Below are 18,231 nucleotides of genomic sequence, written 5' to 3' on the forward strand. Positions count from 1 at the left end.
GACCTAGATCAACACGACACATGATCCGACCTGGCAACCCAAAAAATGTGCCCACCTCTAAACTTGGCATGCATATCCCACGATATGTGGAGGCCGGCCCACGTTCCGAAAGTTGGTCAACGTGCATGGCGGTTAACTCCAAGGAGCTCGGCACCTCATCAAGGAGCTCGCCAAGGAGCTTGGCAGCTCACCAAGGAGCTCGCCAAGGAGCTCGATAGCTCACCAAGGAGCTCGCCAAGGAGTTCGGCTGCTCACCAAGGAGCCCACCAAGGAGCTCGGCAACTATCCAAGAGCTCACCAAGGAGTTCGCCAGCTCTCCAAGGAGCTCACCAAGGAGTTTGACAACTCACCAAGGAGCTCGCCAAGGAGCTCGGCAGCTCTCCAAGGAGCTCACCAAGGAGCTCGCCAAGGAGCTCGTCACCAAGTAGCCACCAGGGAGCTCGTTGCCATAGGCAGCTCGCCACTTGCAGGGTAGCTCGGTACAGAAGAGCAGTTCGGCATATCGCAGGAAGATCTCTTGCCTGACAACCGTACCTGACAAATCTGGTGGCAGTGCCCACATCTCTTGCCAGGCGGCATCGTGCCAGCCGACTCTGAAAAGCATGGCACGCTTAACGAGTCCGTATCCTGCAGCAGCAGCCTCTACCTATCACCTCAGTCCTGGCAGTAATGGCTTGGGCAGTGGCGGTTACGCCTGATGTGACTGGGCACCACTATATAAGGACTCTAACCCCCAAAGCCAAGGGAGAGAGAATGGAAAAAATGGAGGTAATCCCTGCTCTCTAGCTCTCTCATTTCTCCAATATCATCTTCAAGCTCTCTGCAATCAGAGTGCTAACTTAAGCGTCGGAGAGTCCGCGCTAGGAAAATACCCCCGGGTCCTCTGATTTAGTTCTCGCAGGTCCCTCAGCTCCCACCGCCTACAAAGAGGAGGAAAAGATGGAGTTCTCACAAGTCCCTCAGCTCCCACTGCCTACAAAGGAGAGAAGATCACCTCATGCAGAGGGCAGTCGGGTTGCGCTGCACCAAGGAGCTCCACCATTCTCTGAGTCACAGGCCACCTAGGAGTAGGGAGCTCGTCACCAGGTAGCTCACCACCAGGGAGCTCATCACCAGGTAGCTCACCACCAGGGAGCTCGTCACCAGGTAGCTCACCACCAGGGAGCTCATCACCAAGTAACTCGTCACCAGGTAGCTCACCACCAAGGAGCTCGTCACCAAGTAGCTCGTCACCAGGTAGCTCACCACTAGGGAGTTCGTCACCAAATAGCTCACCACCAGGCACTTCACCACTAGGTCAAATGACGAGGTACTTAGCCAAAAAAATTGATACATCACAAAAAAATGGTACGTAACCAGAAACAGTTACATCAGAATCTATCACCCTCCATAAGGATGGAGAATATCTTATACAACTGAGATTGATGTGACTCAAGAAATCCTTTGGTTAAAGTAATATGGTTTATAGAAAAAGGTTTCAAGTATCATATGAGTCATTATCAATTCAATGGACAACATATAATTGAGCCTAATGGGTTTGAAAGATTCACTATAACCCATTAATCTTTTAAGACATTGTATGATAGAAAGATCTAACCGCATGATAAATGTAAATGGAAATATTCAATTCATCAATTTAAACTAGGGATACGTGGACTGCAATCCACCTCAGAAATCTGAAATTGAAGCCTCTTCCTAGTCTACTATCCCCTCTATAAATCGCATCCTACCCGTGAATTTGGCATCAATCCACGGGCAGGATTCATCTGACCTATCTGGTGGGGGTCAGATTTCTGAGGTGGACTAAACTATAAAGACCCCTTTAAACTATTAGGATGGTCATGACATATTGGCATGTGTCACTTAGGATTGGTAAAGCCCTTGTGAATAATGGTAGAATATAAAAAAAATCAAGACAAGTGGAAGGAGTTCCATCTTGTATGTTAAAAGAATGTAGAATTAATTGCCACTATCTAAGGGTATTGAACGTAAGAGGTCACACACAATAAGAGGCAAAAAAAAAAGTTAAAGTATGAAAGAAGGGTGTAATAACTAAAAGGGGTCTTAGTGGAGGGACTTAGTTGAAATTATTCAAAACTTAAGAGTTAAACTTTACTAATTGCAACTAAGTCAAATTTTATATAAAAAGAGCATGGGGTTGCCATGGGGTTTATGAGTGCCTACTCTAGTGAGATTCAAAACCCTAATTGAGAGATATTGCTATCACAAATTCCTTGGAGACCCCCCCCCCCTCTTCCTCCATTTTTTTCTCTTGGTTCAAATTCAAGAAAGGTTAAATTAGAGCTTTGATCTGCTGCTTGCTTTGTGTGGATTAATCTTAGAAGCCAAACATGTGCAAGGCTGCAGGAGATATGCAAATTAGGGTTTTGTATAGTACCATGGGCACGATCTTGATTATATAAAGATTCTATAATTTTTAAACACTTTAGTAAAATGGAGGAATACTTAAACCTCATAGCTGAACAAATACTAAAACATACCCTATGCTTTATGAAATGAGCATACCTGGTTAGGTGATGTCATAAGACAAATATTAACCCTCACGTTCCATTTGGATATGTTATTATGTATTGCCTAAATCTATACTAATTATAAAACAGTGAAAATCCCTTTTGTCTAAGCATACAATGGGCATAAAGAGGGTGTATATGTTTACTAGTTCTTTTAAAAATCCAAATTTTGCCATTTGATGGACATTAATTGCGCTTAAGAAATATATGATGAAAGGAACAATGCTTGGATGAAGATAGGGGTCAACCATAGTAGCTTGACAATGCCAATTAAAGCAAAGGTTTAACCGGATTGCTTGATAGGGTGTGACTGTTCACTAATAGAGATGGTTTTTTGTACACTCCACCTATCTACACCAACTTACAGCTCTTGAGCATCACATGTTTGATGAAATGCATAAATGACCTTCTATTTAATGGGCTTGATCTATGCACTACCCTATACATAGACGTGCCCACCCACCCTGCACCACCACATGAGCCCCCCATCTCCACCAGCCTATAGCACTGGAATAACACATGCTTGATGAAATGTATAAATCAGGTTCTACCTCATAAGCTTAATCTATGCACCACCCAAACACCCAGGTGTCCACCCCATCCCACTTCACCTCATGGCTCCCATCTCCACCCCATGGCCCCATATCTCTACCAGCCTATAACACTTGAGCCTCATGTGTCCAATTAAATGAATAAATGAGATCCCACCTCATGCCATATATCATGCGTCCCCATATTATCCCACATTTTAGCTCACCTTCCTCTACACCTAGCCCCTCTTCCCGTACCTCAGCATACAAAAAATAAACACCATATTTTCAAATATCAAATGGGGCACAATGTGTGAAATTCCCAAAATGACTGTACACTTACCCTTCAGGATTAAAATATTGATACATATCAGTGTATATTGTATCTATATTAGTGTACTCATATATGCTTAGGTATATTGACATAAAAATATTTTATAAAATTTAAAATTTTAGATATAGGGGCCCTGACCTTCTAATGATTTATATGATAAAAGATAAAAAAAAATATAAGTATGAATATAAATATAAAAATACCGATGATATCAATATGCACCAATATATAAGTTTGATTAATAGATGTATCGATATTTTAATCCTTGACTATCCCATTCTAAACCACATTATAGCCCTTATCTAAACTATATCGTATCTTACTGAATCTGAGCTTGAGCACCAGGTATTTGATGAAATGAAAAAAAGGAGATTCAATATATGCACCCTATCTTTATGGCTTTACCACATCATATGTTCCCATCTCCTATTCAGCATTCCAGCACACGCTCCCTATAGAATTTGGTCTCTTTTGCACCTTACCATGCACCAGTACACCAAGTCAAAAAGTGTTGTAGCAGGGAACAATCTTGATGAATTAAACAATTGCAAAGTATTTACTTGTAAAAAATTAATTACAATTTCATATACCAATATTGAAATTCATATGTGTATCCATCGTAACCAAATGCATTTGGTAAGAATATAAAATTTATCAATGCAAAATCAAGTCCGTCTTGCATTTCATGAACATAAGATGTCTACTTTTGCACTTTTACCAAACATTAACCTCTTTTTAACCAAACATTAACCATTTTTGCTAATGGTAAGTATATATAAATTGCAGATGGGTACCCTATTTTGTGGATAGTTTCAATTTAGAGCATGGGCTTTCAAATGTTTTACTTTAGTACTTAAAATTCCAAAATATAAATATAAGGCCAATTCCATTAGAGTTGTAAAATGGGCCATGCTGGGCTGGCACGACATGCCCTGTTTACGGCCCATGCAAAGTGTAGGCCGCTCTGGATCGTGCCTCCCTCCCCTAAGATATTTTGGGGGGTCAGCTCAGCACAACCCACGGCTCAAGCCTGCATGGGCCCATGTCACAGGGCGGGCTGGTCCATGGGCCGAGCCTTGGACCATCGGGCCAAAGTTATGAAGGTTTATTTAAAAAAATAGAAAAGAAAATCTTAAAATTTTTATTTTATATGAATTTTGATATATACAATAATTAAATAAAATTGAAAATAATTATTTATTTTTTTAATATATTATATACTATATTATTATATAATTATAATATATAATATTATATATATAATATGGGCCATGTCGCATGCTGGGCTGGACCAGCACGCCCAGTTGTATCGTGTCGTGTCGGCCCACGAGCTTGAAACCCCCAACCCAGCACGACTTACACAACCATGTCATGCCTGGCATGACCCACATACCGTTGTGCTGGGCCGTAGGTAGTACTGCCAGATTTACACCTCTAAACTCTATTAAGATTACATGGGGAAAATTTACAAAAATACCCATGTTCTAGTTCTCTCTTTTTTCCCACTATTCACCTTTTTTCTACGTTTGTGATGGATCAATCTACCCTCGAACTATATGTTGACATGTGGCAGCATGACGCTTTATAGCACTTCATCACCACACATGGCAGGACAATTTAATTAGCAATTTGGACCACTAGTGGTAGCTTAACCTTAAGGCTCTGTTTGGTTTGAAGGAAAAGTAGGGAAATGGAGGTTTCCCTACCTTTCCCTTCCTTTCCTTACCTTTTCCTTCATACCAAACATAGCCTTAAGTGTCCAAGTAATAACTCTAATATATAATGGGTTTGAAAATGAACTTGTGACTTGGTCGCTGAAAGCTCATTCCTAACCTAGTCCATCCAACCTGAGCTACCTTCGGCCTAAGAAAGACTCCTCTGACCTTGGTCCACCCCTGACCTACAAGATAAACTTGTTATTATCTCTAACACCAACATAGAAGGGCTAGCATGTGCCTTATGCGAGCATAGATGGCCACCTGGCAATGTGGGGAAGGTGCATGGGGTATGGGATACCTATGTGATGAGGGGGTGATTTAGCCCTTAGCTGACCTAGCAACACGTGTCATCCGTCTTTGTCGCTTGACACCCCAACACCATGCAAATATTTGTGTATCTCACCAAGTCAAGGAGACGCACCTCATAATCAATCCATGGCACCTCATACACAACTCGAGCACCTCGTCCAGGGCCGACCTATGGTACCTCGTCATTACTAGTCCAAGGGACCTTGGCATGAGTAGCAACCTCACTCGAGGATAGGGATGGCAATTTTCCCCATCCCCGATTGATACTCGGGCTCCTTGACCAAATGGGGTCGAGTTCGGGGATGGGGAATGCAATCCCCCCACCTCGGCCTCGATTAATATATATACTATTTATATAATATTTATATTATAATATTATTATATTATGAATTATTTGATTAATAATTAACTAAACACAATTACACAAATAACAAAAACTCAAAAAGAGTAAAGGACAAAAACTTAAAACTCTCGAGAGTCTCTTGACTCTCTTCTACTAACTAACCTAAACAACTAAACTAATTAATACGAAAGACAAAGAAGAAAGAACAGAGAAAAGAATTGGTGGCGGGCCTACAGCTGAAACTCAAAACCCGAAGTCCCTACTCTTCTTTCGTTCTTCGTCTATCATTTTCAATAATTAGTAGTTGTCGTCAGTACTCTCTCTCTCTCTCTCAGGTGAGGCAACGCTGCAAGCCCGCAATGGTCCTCTCTCTCTCTCTATCTCTCAACTTAGTGCTCACAAGTCACAAGTCCGATTTCTGATTTTTGAAATCTCAAATAGATGTTATAGATCTGAAACTTTACAACTCACAAGTCACAAGTCTGAAGTATCTCTCTCAAATGGATTTGAATCTACTTCCAAATAGCAACTTTGCAAGTTCCTGTAAAACTCACAATAAGTCACAGTCGAGGATTTAGGTCTCCAATGGGGAACTCATCCTTTTCGGGATCAAAGATGGAGGAGCATTTCTTTCCCCAATGGGAATCGGGAACGAGGATGGGGAATGATTTGGAAATTGGGATCAGGGATGGGGAATGTAATCCCCACCCTGAACCCACCCCGTTGCCATTCATACTCGAGGACTTGCCAACTTATGCTACCACATTAGTACCGGTCCAAGGGACCTCGGCATGAGGAGCGACCTCCCTCAAGGACTAGTCGACCTAACCGTGTTCGCTGACCTCCTCCACAAGTGTTCCATCATTCCCGAGTCCTCCAGAAGTCAGCTCACACACCGAATGTTTTGGAGGAAGGTACAAAAGCCTAGTCTACATGCGAAACTACCTTCAAGGACTTCGGACCAGTCAGCCACATCTTCCTAGAGATTTCAGACGTGGTGCGTGAAGCTCATGCCAAACAATGCCTATATAAAGGTCTCACTTCCAACCTCAAAAGGTATATGTGATTTAGCATTCACAGCTCTCTATCTCTCTCGCTTTTAGCTCTCTCAACACTCTTCACCGACTTAAGCATCAGAGTGTCGGGTCAAGCAACCCATACACTCTGATCTCTCTCTCTCACTTGAAGCTTGACTAGGTGACCTATTTAGTCCAACGTTCGAGTTGTCCACTAGTAGGGAGCACCACATTGCACATCATCAATGGGTGTCGTCCGTGGGAACGCTACACAAAGTCAAGTTCTCACCTTTTTCTAATCTTAAGATCAATGGAATCATTAGGCAATAATGTCTTCAACAATGCCAATAGCAATGCATGTATTGATGATGCTATCATAAGGGGGCAGGATCTGAATGACCAACCTGGGCAAGCTTTAGAGATCTGGCCCAGATAGTCTCCTAGCCCTAACTGCAAGGCCACATCGCAGATCGAGCCCTCCATGGCTCCCATGAGAGTTGGCAGCCAACTGATTGTGGAGCCAGCCTCGCAGGTGTAGCACATGTGCAACATTGACCTATGAACGCAGACCAGAGGGTCCCCATGATGGCATAGATGTAGCTAGAGTTCATGCCCAACTCTCATATGCTTCAGATGCACTAACAGCCTCAACTCTCAGTACAACTTATCAGCTCGCGGGATGAGCGTAGCTTTGACCTGGTTAAGCCAAACTCCATTTCTAGCACTTCAGTTAAGGCACCCTCGAACCAATCTCAAAGGACGTTAGCTTTTTATAAACAAAAAAAGGGGGAAAGGCGAGGAAAGGAATATTTCATAAGTTCCATTTATGGGAGAATTCCCTACAACCAGCAAAAATAGAAGATAGGTCGCAACAAATCCAAATTCTATCGAGCTCGCAGGCCCGACATATAGTGGTCCTGAAAATGTTTATTGGCCAGTTGTTTTTCAGATATCATATCTTCTCCATATCATGGTAGAACCCTATATGGAAAGATCAATCCTCCACTAATCATCATTCTCGTTGCCACCCTCATCATCATACTCATCACCGTCGTCCTCCTACGGAGTAGTTGCCTCTTGCTCGACCTCTTGGGTCAGATCGTCCGGAACTAACCTAAGTGAGATAGAGCCCAAGTCAAGGTTCGAGTACGAGCATTGAAGAAAGCAGTGGCACAACTTGAAGCCCCTCTTTAGAGAGGGTATCATCGCATCAAATCTCTTTTTTCCAAACTCTGAAGATTGGCAAAAGCGCTCAATAGCAGCAACTTCAACTCAGTGAATATCGTTAGAGTGCCTGGTCTGGCATTCTTAGAGCTCACCATTCAAACTGGCAATCATCCTCTAGCTTCTTCTAGCTCATGGTTCATACTCGCGCTAAGGGGACAGAATTGCTGCTGGTCCTCCTCGGCACTGAAACGGGTTGCTTCAAGTTGAGATTAGAGGGTCTCTATGTTGGCCTTCATCTCATTGGACTCATGCCTCGAGGCAGTGACCTAATCCATCATGACTTGACCCATTGAGTTGATCTACGGATAGAAAAGCAGCTCGATAAGGGATAAATAAAGCAGCGAAGCAAATTTTTTGCAAGGATGTATACCTACATTGCATTCCGAATATTCATGCATCGACTTTAGTGGGATCAAGCTTATGATACATGTGGACATCTTCAGGAAGGAGAATAATCCTTTGCATATGAAGTGCCACGTACGGGTCATGAGTGGTGATCAAGCAATTGACCCAAGGAATGAATGGAGGGATCTATGGGATGTAAGGAGTAGTCGCCTCATCGAAGTGGGATGCACTCGTTGGTTCTACTAGAGTGACATAAGCAAAGTTGGTCTAAATCGGGTCACCACCCTCCTCCAGGTTAATCGCAGCACGACTACCTTTCGCCAACCTCTCTTCGACCGTGCGACTAGACTTACCAACCACCCTTCTCTTCTTCTTAAACGACTTTCATGCTTGTTTACGGTTGAAGAAAACCTACTCATCTCTGCAATAAAAAAAAAAAATCAATTGAGGGACAAAGGGAAAGAAACAAAATTTTAAGGTAATGAAAATAGTGTGACCTACCTATAGGGTTAAGGCTGGCCTCAATGTTGGTTTAGCTAGGAACTCGTTGACCAAGGAGCACATTTCAACGAGGAGTCTAAAGTCATTCAGCAACTCCTCGTCGAACTCGACTTCGTATCTTCTTGAATCAACCCTCCAGGTCGTCGACATTGGCCAACCTTCCTCATGACTCAGGAAGAAGAATTTTGTCTTCCAGTTTGCGATTTTGGATAGAAAATTGCCTAGAAGCTTAAACCCAAATCAGTAGCTGATGTATAAACAATAGGGCTTGTTAGGAAGCTTCTTTATACTGCATAGCCCCTTGAAGACATCTTTATACTGTTGGCCTTCATCTCGTTGGACTTGTGCCTCAAGGCAATGATCTAGTTCATCATGATCTGATCCATCGAGTTGATCTATGGATAGAAAAACAACTCATTAAGGGATAAATAAAGAAGCAAAGCAAGTTTTTCGAAAAGGATGTATACCTACATTACATTCCGAATTATTTGCACATCGACTTTAGAGGGATCAAGCTCATGATACACGCAGACATCTTCAGGAAGGAGAATGCCCCTTCCCATATGAAGTGCCACGTACGGGTCATGAATTTGATCGGTGATCAAGCAATTGATCCAAGGAACAAATGGAGGGATCTCTGTGCCGTAAGGAGTCGTTGCCCCATCGAAGTGGGACACGCTCGTTGGTGGTACTGGAGTGATGTAAGAAGGGTCGGTCTGAATCGGGTCACCACCCTCCTCCAAGTTAACCATAGCACAACAACCTTTCGTCGACCTGTCTTCGACCGTGCGACTAGACTCACCAACCGCCGTCCTCTTCTTGTTAGACAACTTTCGTGTTGTATTTACGATCAAAGAAAAGCTAGTCATCTCTGCAATAAAAAAATTCAACCGAGGGACAAAGGGCAAGAAACAAAATTTTAAGGTAATGAAAATAGTGTGACCTACCTATAGGGCTAAGGCCAGCCTCAATGTCAATTAAGCTAGGAACTCGTTGACCAAAGAGCGTCGTTCAACGAGGAGTCTAAAGTCACTCAACAACTTCTCATCGAACTCGACTTCGTATCTTCTTGGATCAACCCTCCAGGTCGTCAACATTGGCCAACCTTCCTCATGACTCAGGAAGAAGAATTTTGTCTTTCAGTTTGCGATTTTGGATGAAAAACTCCTAGAAGCTTAAACCCAAATCAATAGTTGATGTATATACAATAGGGCTTGTTGGGAAGCTTCTTTGTACTACATAGCCCCATGAAGACATCTATATCTAAGGGGAAACTGAGGTGTTGGCTAAGAGAAATGGTGCCTACAATGGTCCTTGAGTTTGGGTGCAGTTGACCTAGTGCCAAGTCATAGTGTTGAAGGATTTCACAGATAAATGGATGAATTGAGAAGTGGAGCTTAGCAATGAGGGCTTCCTTGAAGACACAGACCTTGGTCTGTCCATGGCTCTACAGATATTGATCGTCCTTGGGTTGGATATAGTTCAAGTTATTAGGGATACGATAATTGGTAATATGATCCACCATCTCCTCGCTGGACAGCTCGGAGGGCCCGAAACCTATTCTAGATGAAGCTTGTTGAGAGATCGAGGCCCCTCTATGGGAACCTCTTCGCTCTTGAGATGAGGACTCCCCCTCGGTTTGATCATCTGGGTAGCACTCCCTCTTCGACCTGCTAGACATGACTAAGAGGAAAAAGAGACTCACCGGCGAGATGAGGAAAAGGCGTGTTGTTGGAAACTGCCACTCCCAAGCTAGAGATTGTCAAAGCTCCACCAAACTTCACCCCAACATAAGTCCAAAATCGGATAGCGAAATGAGGCCCTTGAGGGTCCCCCCCAATTTACAAATAGAAGTGTGGATCACCGACATATTAGATTTGCCCAATCCAACGGTCCAGGAAGAAGCCCACGTTCAAAATTTTGAAGGGTGCACACACCATAATTTAAATTTTGAAAGCGCATCTTGTTTCGAATTTTGAAAAGGTGCACATGCGCCATATTTCAAATTTTGAAAGGGTGCCCTGTTTTGGATTTTGAAAAGCCATGCCCAATTTTAAGTGCACGCCTATTTTTAGATTGGAAATGTTGTCCCCACGCTAATAATAACCTGGCAAGTCAACCAACCTAAGCGGATAGACTCGATCGACATCCAAAGGAAGTCACCTCAGATTTCATCTTCAAACAAACTACACCCTTCACTGAAGTAACCTTGGCTCGAGTGTAAAAGACAAATGATGAGGGATGATTTGACCCTCCGATGAAGGGAGATTTGATTGACCAAAACTCTTATGGTATCATACCTCATACGGTTCAAGCATCATACATAAATTATTTATTTATTTGTTGATTTTGTTTTCCAAAACCCCCTGCCTATGATTCAATATCACACTTGTATTTTGAAATTTATAAATTCCCTCAAATCAGATGGAATAAAGGTGGACAAGTTTGAATCCATATTCGATCTAGTTATAAGGTAGTCGAATTCGGATGACCATCCACCAGGACCACCACACTGAATTTAAATTTGAATTCGGACAAACCGGATGGGCGGGTACCGTTCGCAGCTCTCCGAGGCTCCGTCACCACCCTCTCAGTGACACAAGTTGGATATTTTGATTAATTTGAGCACTAAATGGTAAATTATCATATTTTAATGTCATTGTAAGGGAAGTTATATAACTACCGAGGGTAGGGGCTCCAAGGAATTACTGAGAAAATCGGGGACCCTTCTACTTCTAGGCTTGTATTTCTTCCATCTGTTCCCGCTGGGCGGGTGGTTTGCCTGGAGCCTGTCTCGTTTGGTTTTTCATTTTTGTTCCCTCTCTACTCTCTAGTTTCCCACGCTTATATTTATTTTCCCTCTCATTGAAATTTTTCTCAAATCTCGACAACTATTTCGCGGGTTCATTTCTCAACAGAGCCAAAAGTAAGTCTGCTTCTCTTCTCTAACTCTCGTCTGCGTTTCTGTTTGTTTGTTCGTTACTGTTCCGGTCTATCTATCTCACTCTGTGTGTGTGTGCGTTAGGTTTTCCTTCTATCTGTTCTCGTTCTAGGGTTTCTACAGATGCTTGAGTTTTTATTGGTTTTGTGAAAGTTTTCTTTACATGGGCTTTGTGTTGATGCGGGTTTCTCGTTTTGGTTCATGCTAGGGTTGATTTTGCATCGGGAGCTTTGTTGATTTGTTTGGCGCGGCTCTTCTGCTTCTGGTTGGCTGTTGTTTTTGTTTGTTGGACAGCTAGTAATCTAGGGTTTGGTTTGGGTTTTGGTCTATTCTAGCAGAATTAGGGTTTCTGTAGTTCGTCTTTGGTACCTGGATTGGGAGAGAGAGAGAGAGAGAGAGTGTCTTGCTGACTACGCACAACGGACTTTTTTTTTTTATGCCAACATGGAGAAGTTTGAATTGTGCATTCAGTTAATTGCATGGCGTTTCATTGGTTATAAGGTCGGTTGCTTGTCCTTCTCTCTTCCGATTGAAATTTGAATTTCGAGTGATGCGCGCATTATGGAGCTCAATCTGATAACAAAGTGGGTACGTGATTCAGGTTTTTGAATCTGAAGCTATCATTTCTAGTTATCCTCGGGTTTCAGTCCTGTCTATTTCATTAAGTTGATTTAAGGGCTCCTCCAAACTTCATTCATTTTGGTAATTCTTCCGCACCTTTGTAGATATCTGGGATATAGTGTTTCATTTGCTTAATTAATCTCTTATTTAATTTACATGGGAATAAAAACTATATAAACGATTCATAATTAAATGCTAGATAAACTCTTGTTTGATTTCAGAAATAATTTCTTTTTGTTTCTCCTTTTAGGTCCCAAGGAGGTGTCTAACTTGGAGGGAAATTCTGATATTGTTTTGTTGTGGCTTGTGTGGATACTGAGTTGACATATTGGTTATTTGGTATATATGAGCAGATAACTTGAGGAAGATATATGCTAAAAAAGGGCTGGGGTGAGGCCAGACTCACCATGTATTGCTCTCTTCCTACTATCATTTGAACAAATTGAGAATAAGGTGGGAGAGGTCATGAGGGAAGCATAGCTGGGTAATATTTGTATCCTCTGTAAACCATGGACTGCAACAAAGAAGAGGCCATCAGAGCCAAGGTAATTGCAGAGAAGAAGATGCAAACCAAGGATTTTATGGGAGCTCGGAAAATTGCTCTCAGAGCCCAACAACTTTATCCAGACCTAGAGAACATATCCCAGTTGCTAACAGTATGTGAGGTGCATTGTTCTGCTGAGCAGAGGATATTTGGATCTGAGATGGACTGGTATGCAATCCTTCAAGTTGAACAAGCAGCAGATGAAGCATCAATAAAAAAGCAGTACCGAAAGCTTGCACTCCTACTTCATCCTGATAAAAACAAATTTTCTGGAGCAGAGGCTGCATTTAAGCTGATTGGGGAAGCCCAGAGAGTGCTTTCTGACCAGGCAAAACGTTCTGCCTATGACATGAAGCGTAGAAACTCCATGAGAACAGTTGTTGTGCCAAAGCAGCCCCAACCTCAGGCAAGTAGAAACTCTTCTGTCAGGAAACAACCTGGGGCTCAGAGCAATTTTGTGAATGTTGCTCCTCCACAGTTTACAAGCACCCAGTACCAGCAGCAGCAGCAGCAGGGCCAACCAGTGTTCTCCAATGGTCGGCAGACTTTCTGGACAATGTGCCCTTCTTGTGGTGTAAAGTATCAGTATTTCACAGAAACTTTGAACAAGTATCTGAATTGTCCAAAATGTACAAAGCCCTTTATTGCAAGACAGTTAGATGCTCAAGGTGTACCTACAAACAATTGGTATCGCCCTGTGTTTCCCCAACAGAAAGTGGCACCAGGTCAGGCTGTTCACAACGTGGGCCCACAAAGCACTACTTGGAATCCCCCTTGCAGTATGGGATTTCAAGGTAATTCCAACTATGGCATCTCTACATCAGAAAAAGTCCCAAGGACAGGAGGCACTTCTGAGGCTGGGGAAAAGTCTAAAATAATATCAAAGGAAGATGGAGATGTAGATAGGGGAGTTGGGGATGAGAGAGCAAAAAGACCTGAGTTTGTGCAACAAAAGACTGGGGATTTAAAACATTCAGGAAGCCAAAACAGGAAGAGAGGAAGGAAGATCACAGAGGAATCAAGTGAAAGTTGTGACTCTGGAAGCAGCACTGACACTGAAAAAGTTATGGAAGATGGTCTTTCTGCTCCTCAGAATGGAGCTACTGAAGGTCATTACCCACGGAGGTCTACTAGACAGAAGACTAAAGTTACTTATAATGAAGATACAAGTGACGACGATGACTCTGTGCCTTCTACTAAAAGGTCAAGAGGCACTTCAGATGAGCAGAGCAAGGAAACATCTTTGGAGGAAGAGGTATCTAAAACCAATAAGCAGGCTGGTTTTGTCAGTGATAGTAAAGAGGTTGAGAAAGAGGAGCCCCCTCTCGGAGAAAACTTAGCAAATGGAAAAGATAGGGCCAAGGAATGCAAAGAAAATGGAAAAGTCCCTGTGCATGGTGTCAGAGAAAAGTCCAAAGCTGATGATTCTAAATCAAAGACAAGCCATGAGACCCAGCTAGAGCCTGGGTTCTTTGACTGCCCTGATGCAGAGTTCAGTGACTTTGACAAGAACAGAAAAGAGGACTCTTTTGCAGTTGATCAAGTCTGGGCTATCTATGATGATGTGGATGGCATGCCTAGGTTCTATGCTCGGGTTGGGAAAGTATTTTCACCTGGATTTAAGCTGCGGATCACTTGGCTAGAACCTGATCCAGATGACAAAGATGAGATTGATTGGGCAGATGAGGAGTTGCCAGTTGCTTGTGGCAAGTTCAGACTAGGGAGTAGTGAGTTTGCTGAGGATATGCCTATGTTCTCTCATTTGGCTTCCTGGGAAAAAGGCAGAGCTAAAGGTTCTTACAAGATATACCCTAGAAAGGGAGAAACTTGGGCACTTTTTAAGAACTGGAGTATCAATTGGAAATCTGAGCCAGATAATCATAGAAAGTATGAGTATGAATTTGTTGAAGTCCTGTCAGAATATGATAAGGAAGCTGGTATTACAGTTGAATTTATTGGTAAGGTGAAAGGGTTTGTATGCTTGTTTCAAAGAACAATGAAGGAGGGTGTTGGTTCATTCCAAATACTGCCCAATGAGTTGTTTAGGTTTTCCCATAAGGTACCATCATTTAGAATGACTGGTAAGGAAAGAAAGGATGTTCCAGAAGGGTCGTTTGAGCTTGATCCTGCTTCTCTGCCTACTGATCTGGAAAAGTATGCTTGTCCAGAAGATGTGAAAGTAGAAGTTGAAAATGCCGAAGCTAAAGTCAAGGGTTCATGCCCTAAATCTCCAGAGAACAAGAGGCCCCTGACAAAGAGGTGTAACATGAAGGAGGAGAGCATAGACCAAGATGAGAAGAATGCCCCAGAAAGTAGGAATTCAATTAGCAGCCATCAGTCTCAGGGTGGATTGAATGACATCCATACGAAGCCTGGTCAAGCAAATGCAGGTCAATGTATGAGGAAAGAAGAGATTGCCAAGCATTTGGACAGTGGTATGGGAGACTGCTGCCGTGATGGTCTGCCTCCCACTGAAGTAAGTGACTCGATGTGTCAAGCTGCTGAAGAAGAGAGGAATTCAGGTCCCAGGGACACCAATTCTGATAGTGTTGCTGAAGATCCTAGTTCCTCTCCTGTTTCGTCTGCAGAACCTTCTGAAATTCCAGAGTCAGATTTTTATGACTTTGAAAGTGGAAAATCCCATGAGAAGTTTGAACCCGGTCAGATATGGGCATTATATAGTGATGTGGATGGCTTGCCTAAGTACTATGCTCAAATAAAGAAAATCAAGTCTCCCCCAGATTTCAAGGTGTACATAACATGGCTTGAAGCCTGTGAGCAGCCTAAGGACATGATTCAGTGGCTTGACAAGGAGATTCCTATTTGCTGTGGTACTTTTAAGGTTCAAAACGGGAAACCAACTGTTTATGATGAAACCAGTTTCTTTTCTCACCAGTTGAGAGTAGAGCCCTCTGGTAAGAATGGATATAATATCTACCCAAGGAAAGGTGAAGTTTGGGCATTATTCAAGGACTGGAATACTGAATGGACATGCTCTGATCTGCTTGGTTGCAAATATGACATAGTAGAAATCCTTGAGGACAATGCTTTGGGGATAAAAGTCCTGCTCTTGGTACAGGTGGATGGTTACAAGTCAGTTTTCAAGGCTAAAAGAAAAGGTGCGTCAGCTGTCACTATGGAGATACCAAGGGTTGAGTTTCTCAGATTTTCTCATCAAATTCCTGCTCACCAGTTGACAGAGGAGAGGGATGGCAGATTGAGAGGCTGTTGGGAACTTGATCCTGCAGCCATGCCTTCTTAATTTTTGTTAAGCTCTTTACTAGTTCGTGTTAGAGCATCCTAGGTTTCTATATGGAGCATGCATATTGGAGCTGCCTTCAGAAGCATGGGTGGGTTCCTTGACGATTTTGTTCTGGTCTGAAGGTTTCAAGGGGAAGGAAAAGCCGTGCTTTTTTTGTTTTCTTTTTGACATTTCAGCTTTTCTTTTCTTGTTTTGATCTTCAGGTTAATGATGCAGCCTGGCATCTTACGTGATGGATGAGCAATGGGATCAATCTTTTAAACTCAGATGAGGTGAATGATATACACTCCCATTATTAACTTTGTCTATTTATTTGGCATCTTTTGTAATATGTCGTCTCTATGCCTTCTCTCTCTCTCTCTCTCTCTCTCTCTCTCTCTCTCTCTCTTAGTAATATGTTTGAACTTTGAATAGAAATGTACCAAAACACAGCTTTGAATTACAGATGGCCCAGTTGCCCGGATATGGTAATATGTCGTCTCTATGCGTGCTAGTATGTCCAGTTGCCAGGATATGGTAATTTTACCATAAGCAACTACAGATTGTACCGTTTCCTTGGAGCTGTGCGTACTTCTCAGGGGAATGCATCCGTGCAAATCTCCCAATTTGATTTTGATCTAGTTGAGGTCACCCGAATTCAATTTGTTTACAAGTGGAATAAATACGGATTCAACCCAATCTGATTCGTCACAATCTGATCTGAATTTTACCATCCAGAGTTTTATGTGATAGTCTAATGTATATTTAGATCAAAACCAAAATTCTATAAAAACAGTTGTAAGACAAGTTATGGCTAGACAGTCATGAAACATGCCCAATGTATGCTAAGATGAATGGGTGGAAAAACAATGAAGGATGGGATCAGAAATTAAGTTATTTGTAGGATCCTAGGAGTATCTCTGATGGGTGATAAAATGAGAGAAGTAGATTTAGATAGTTTGGTCATGTGCATGGAAGACCATGAACAACACTTGTGACTTGTAAGAAGTGATTTGTTGGGAGTTGAAGGCTAGAAGGGCTAGGGGTAGACCAAAAAGAACATGGGTACTACTAAGAAATGGTTTTAGTGCCAGTAGTTTAACAATGATTATGGCTTTAAATAAAATAGAATGGTGAAACGAGATTCATGTAGCCAACCCATATGGTTGGGTAAAGCTTGGATTATGATGATGATGACAATGACAATAACTCATATTTAACATAAAATTGGTATGTTTCTGTTGGTTAAGTCAGTTAATGTTGTATGTTTACTAGTCATAGGTTTTAAGTCTCGTAGAAATTATTTTAAAGTCATTTTTAATTCATTTTGTTGATAGTATTCAACATTCTATTCAAGAAAAAAGTATTTAACATTCTGATTATTTTTATTTAATCTGTAAATGCTGGTCAATGTTTTATTTCGATCCAATTCCAAACTAAATTGAATGGATAAAATCTAATTTGCATATAAAAATTAACAATTCAAATGTTGATCTTGCTCTGCCTGAGCTGAGGGGCGAAGTAGCATTTGGCTAGAAGTTTATGAGTGTCATCTAATCAAGGCAAGACCGAAGCTTTCTGGAGCGTGATACTCAGCTTATGGCATATACTTCTCCAATTGTGGTTTTACTGTCTTCTTCTCCCAAGGCCTCGTTCGTTTGAACATGTCCGGCAAAGGAAGATTCCAATCAACTGGTATTCTTCCTAATTCACGTGGGTTTCTGATTGTTTAGAAATTGCTGTAGACTCTTAAACTAATAAAAGAACAAGTTTTGAAGTTTTGATCATCACTGGGATTGATTCATGGAACTCTCTGATGGCTTAAATTCTCATGCATCACCAAATTACCATGGTGATTGGTGATTTGACCGTCTATGATTATAATCTAATACGGTGAGCCATGATCCACACACTGAATAAAAGAGAAACAAAACTCCTTGCCTTTGATGAGCTGAATCATATCCCGATTGAGGAAGCAATCTCCTTGTCACAATTAACTTTTGATGAAGATAGGCAATACACGGTAACCT

At 42.1% G+C, this 18,231-nt stretch overlaps 1 protein-coding gene across 7 annotated transcripts; it reads left to right on the forward strand.

Moving 5' to 3' along the window:
• The first annotated feature begins 11,558 nt into the window (after positions 1 to 11,558).
• On the forward strand, positions 11,559 to 16,855 carry LOC148861673 (uncharacterized). 7 transcript variants are annotated; one of them, XR_016112775.1, is made up of 5 exons: positions 11,562 to 11,780; positions 12,004 to 12,497; positions 12,667 to 16,310; positions 16,426 to 16,494; positions 16,668 to 16,855. XR_016112775.1 is itself a non-coding variant. In XM_088983738.1 (4 exons), exon 4 carries the CDS (start codon positions 12,926 to 12,928, stop codon positions 16,220 to 16,222), a length of 3,297 nt encoding a protein of 1,098 aa, XP_088839864.1. In that variant the 5' UTR covers positions 11,559 to 11,780; positions 12,004 to 12,296; positions 12,397 to 12,497; positions 12,667 to 12,925; the 3' UTR covers positions 16,223 to 16,685. The 7 variants fall into 7 exon arrangements, 3 of the variants coding, with proteins under 3 accessions (XP_088839864.1, XP_088839862.1, XP_088839865.1); XR_016112774.1 differs by lacking the exon at positions 16,668 to 16,855 and having other exon boundaries at positions 12,004 to 12,296; positions 12,397 to 12,497; positions 16,426 to 16,575; XM_088983738.1 differs by having other exon boundaries at positions 11,559 to 11,780; positions 12,004 to 12,296; positions 12,397 to 12,497; positions 12,667 to 16,685.
• The last annotated feature ends 1,376 nt before the right edge of the window (positions 16,856 to 18,231 follow it).

Source organism: Nelumbo lutea, chromosome 4, assembly GCF_056320005.1.
Source record: "Nelumbo lutea isolate HS-2025 chromosome 4, American lotus-T2T, whole genome shotgun sequence".
NCBI lineage: Eukaryota > Viridiplantae > Streptophyta > Magnoliopsida > Proteales > Nelumbonaceae > Nelumbo > Nelumbo lutea.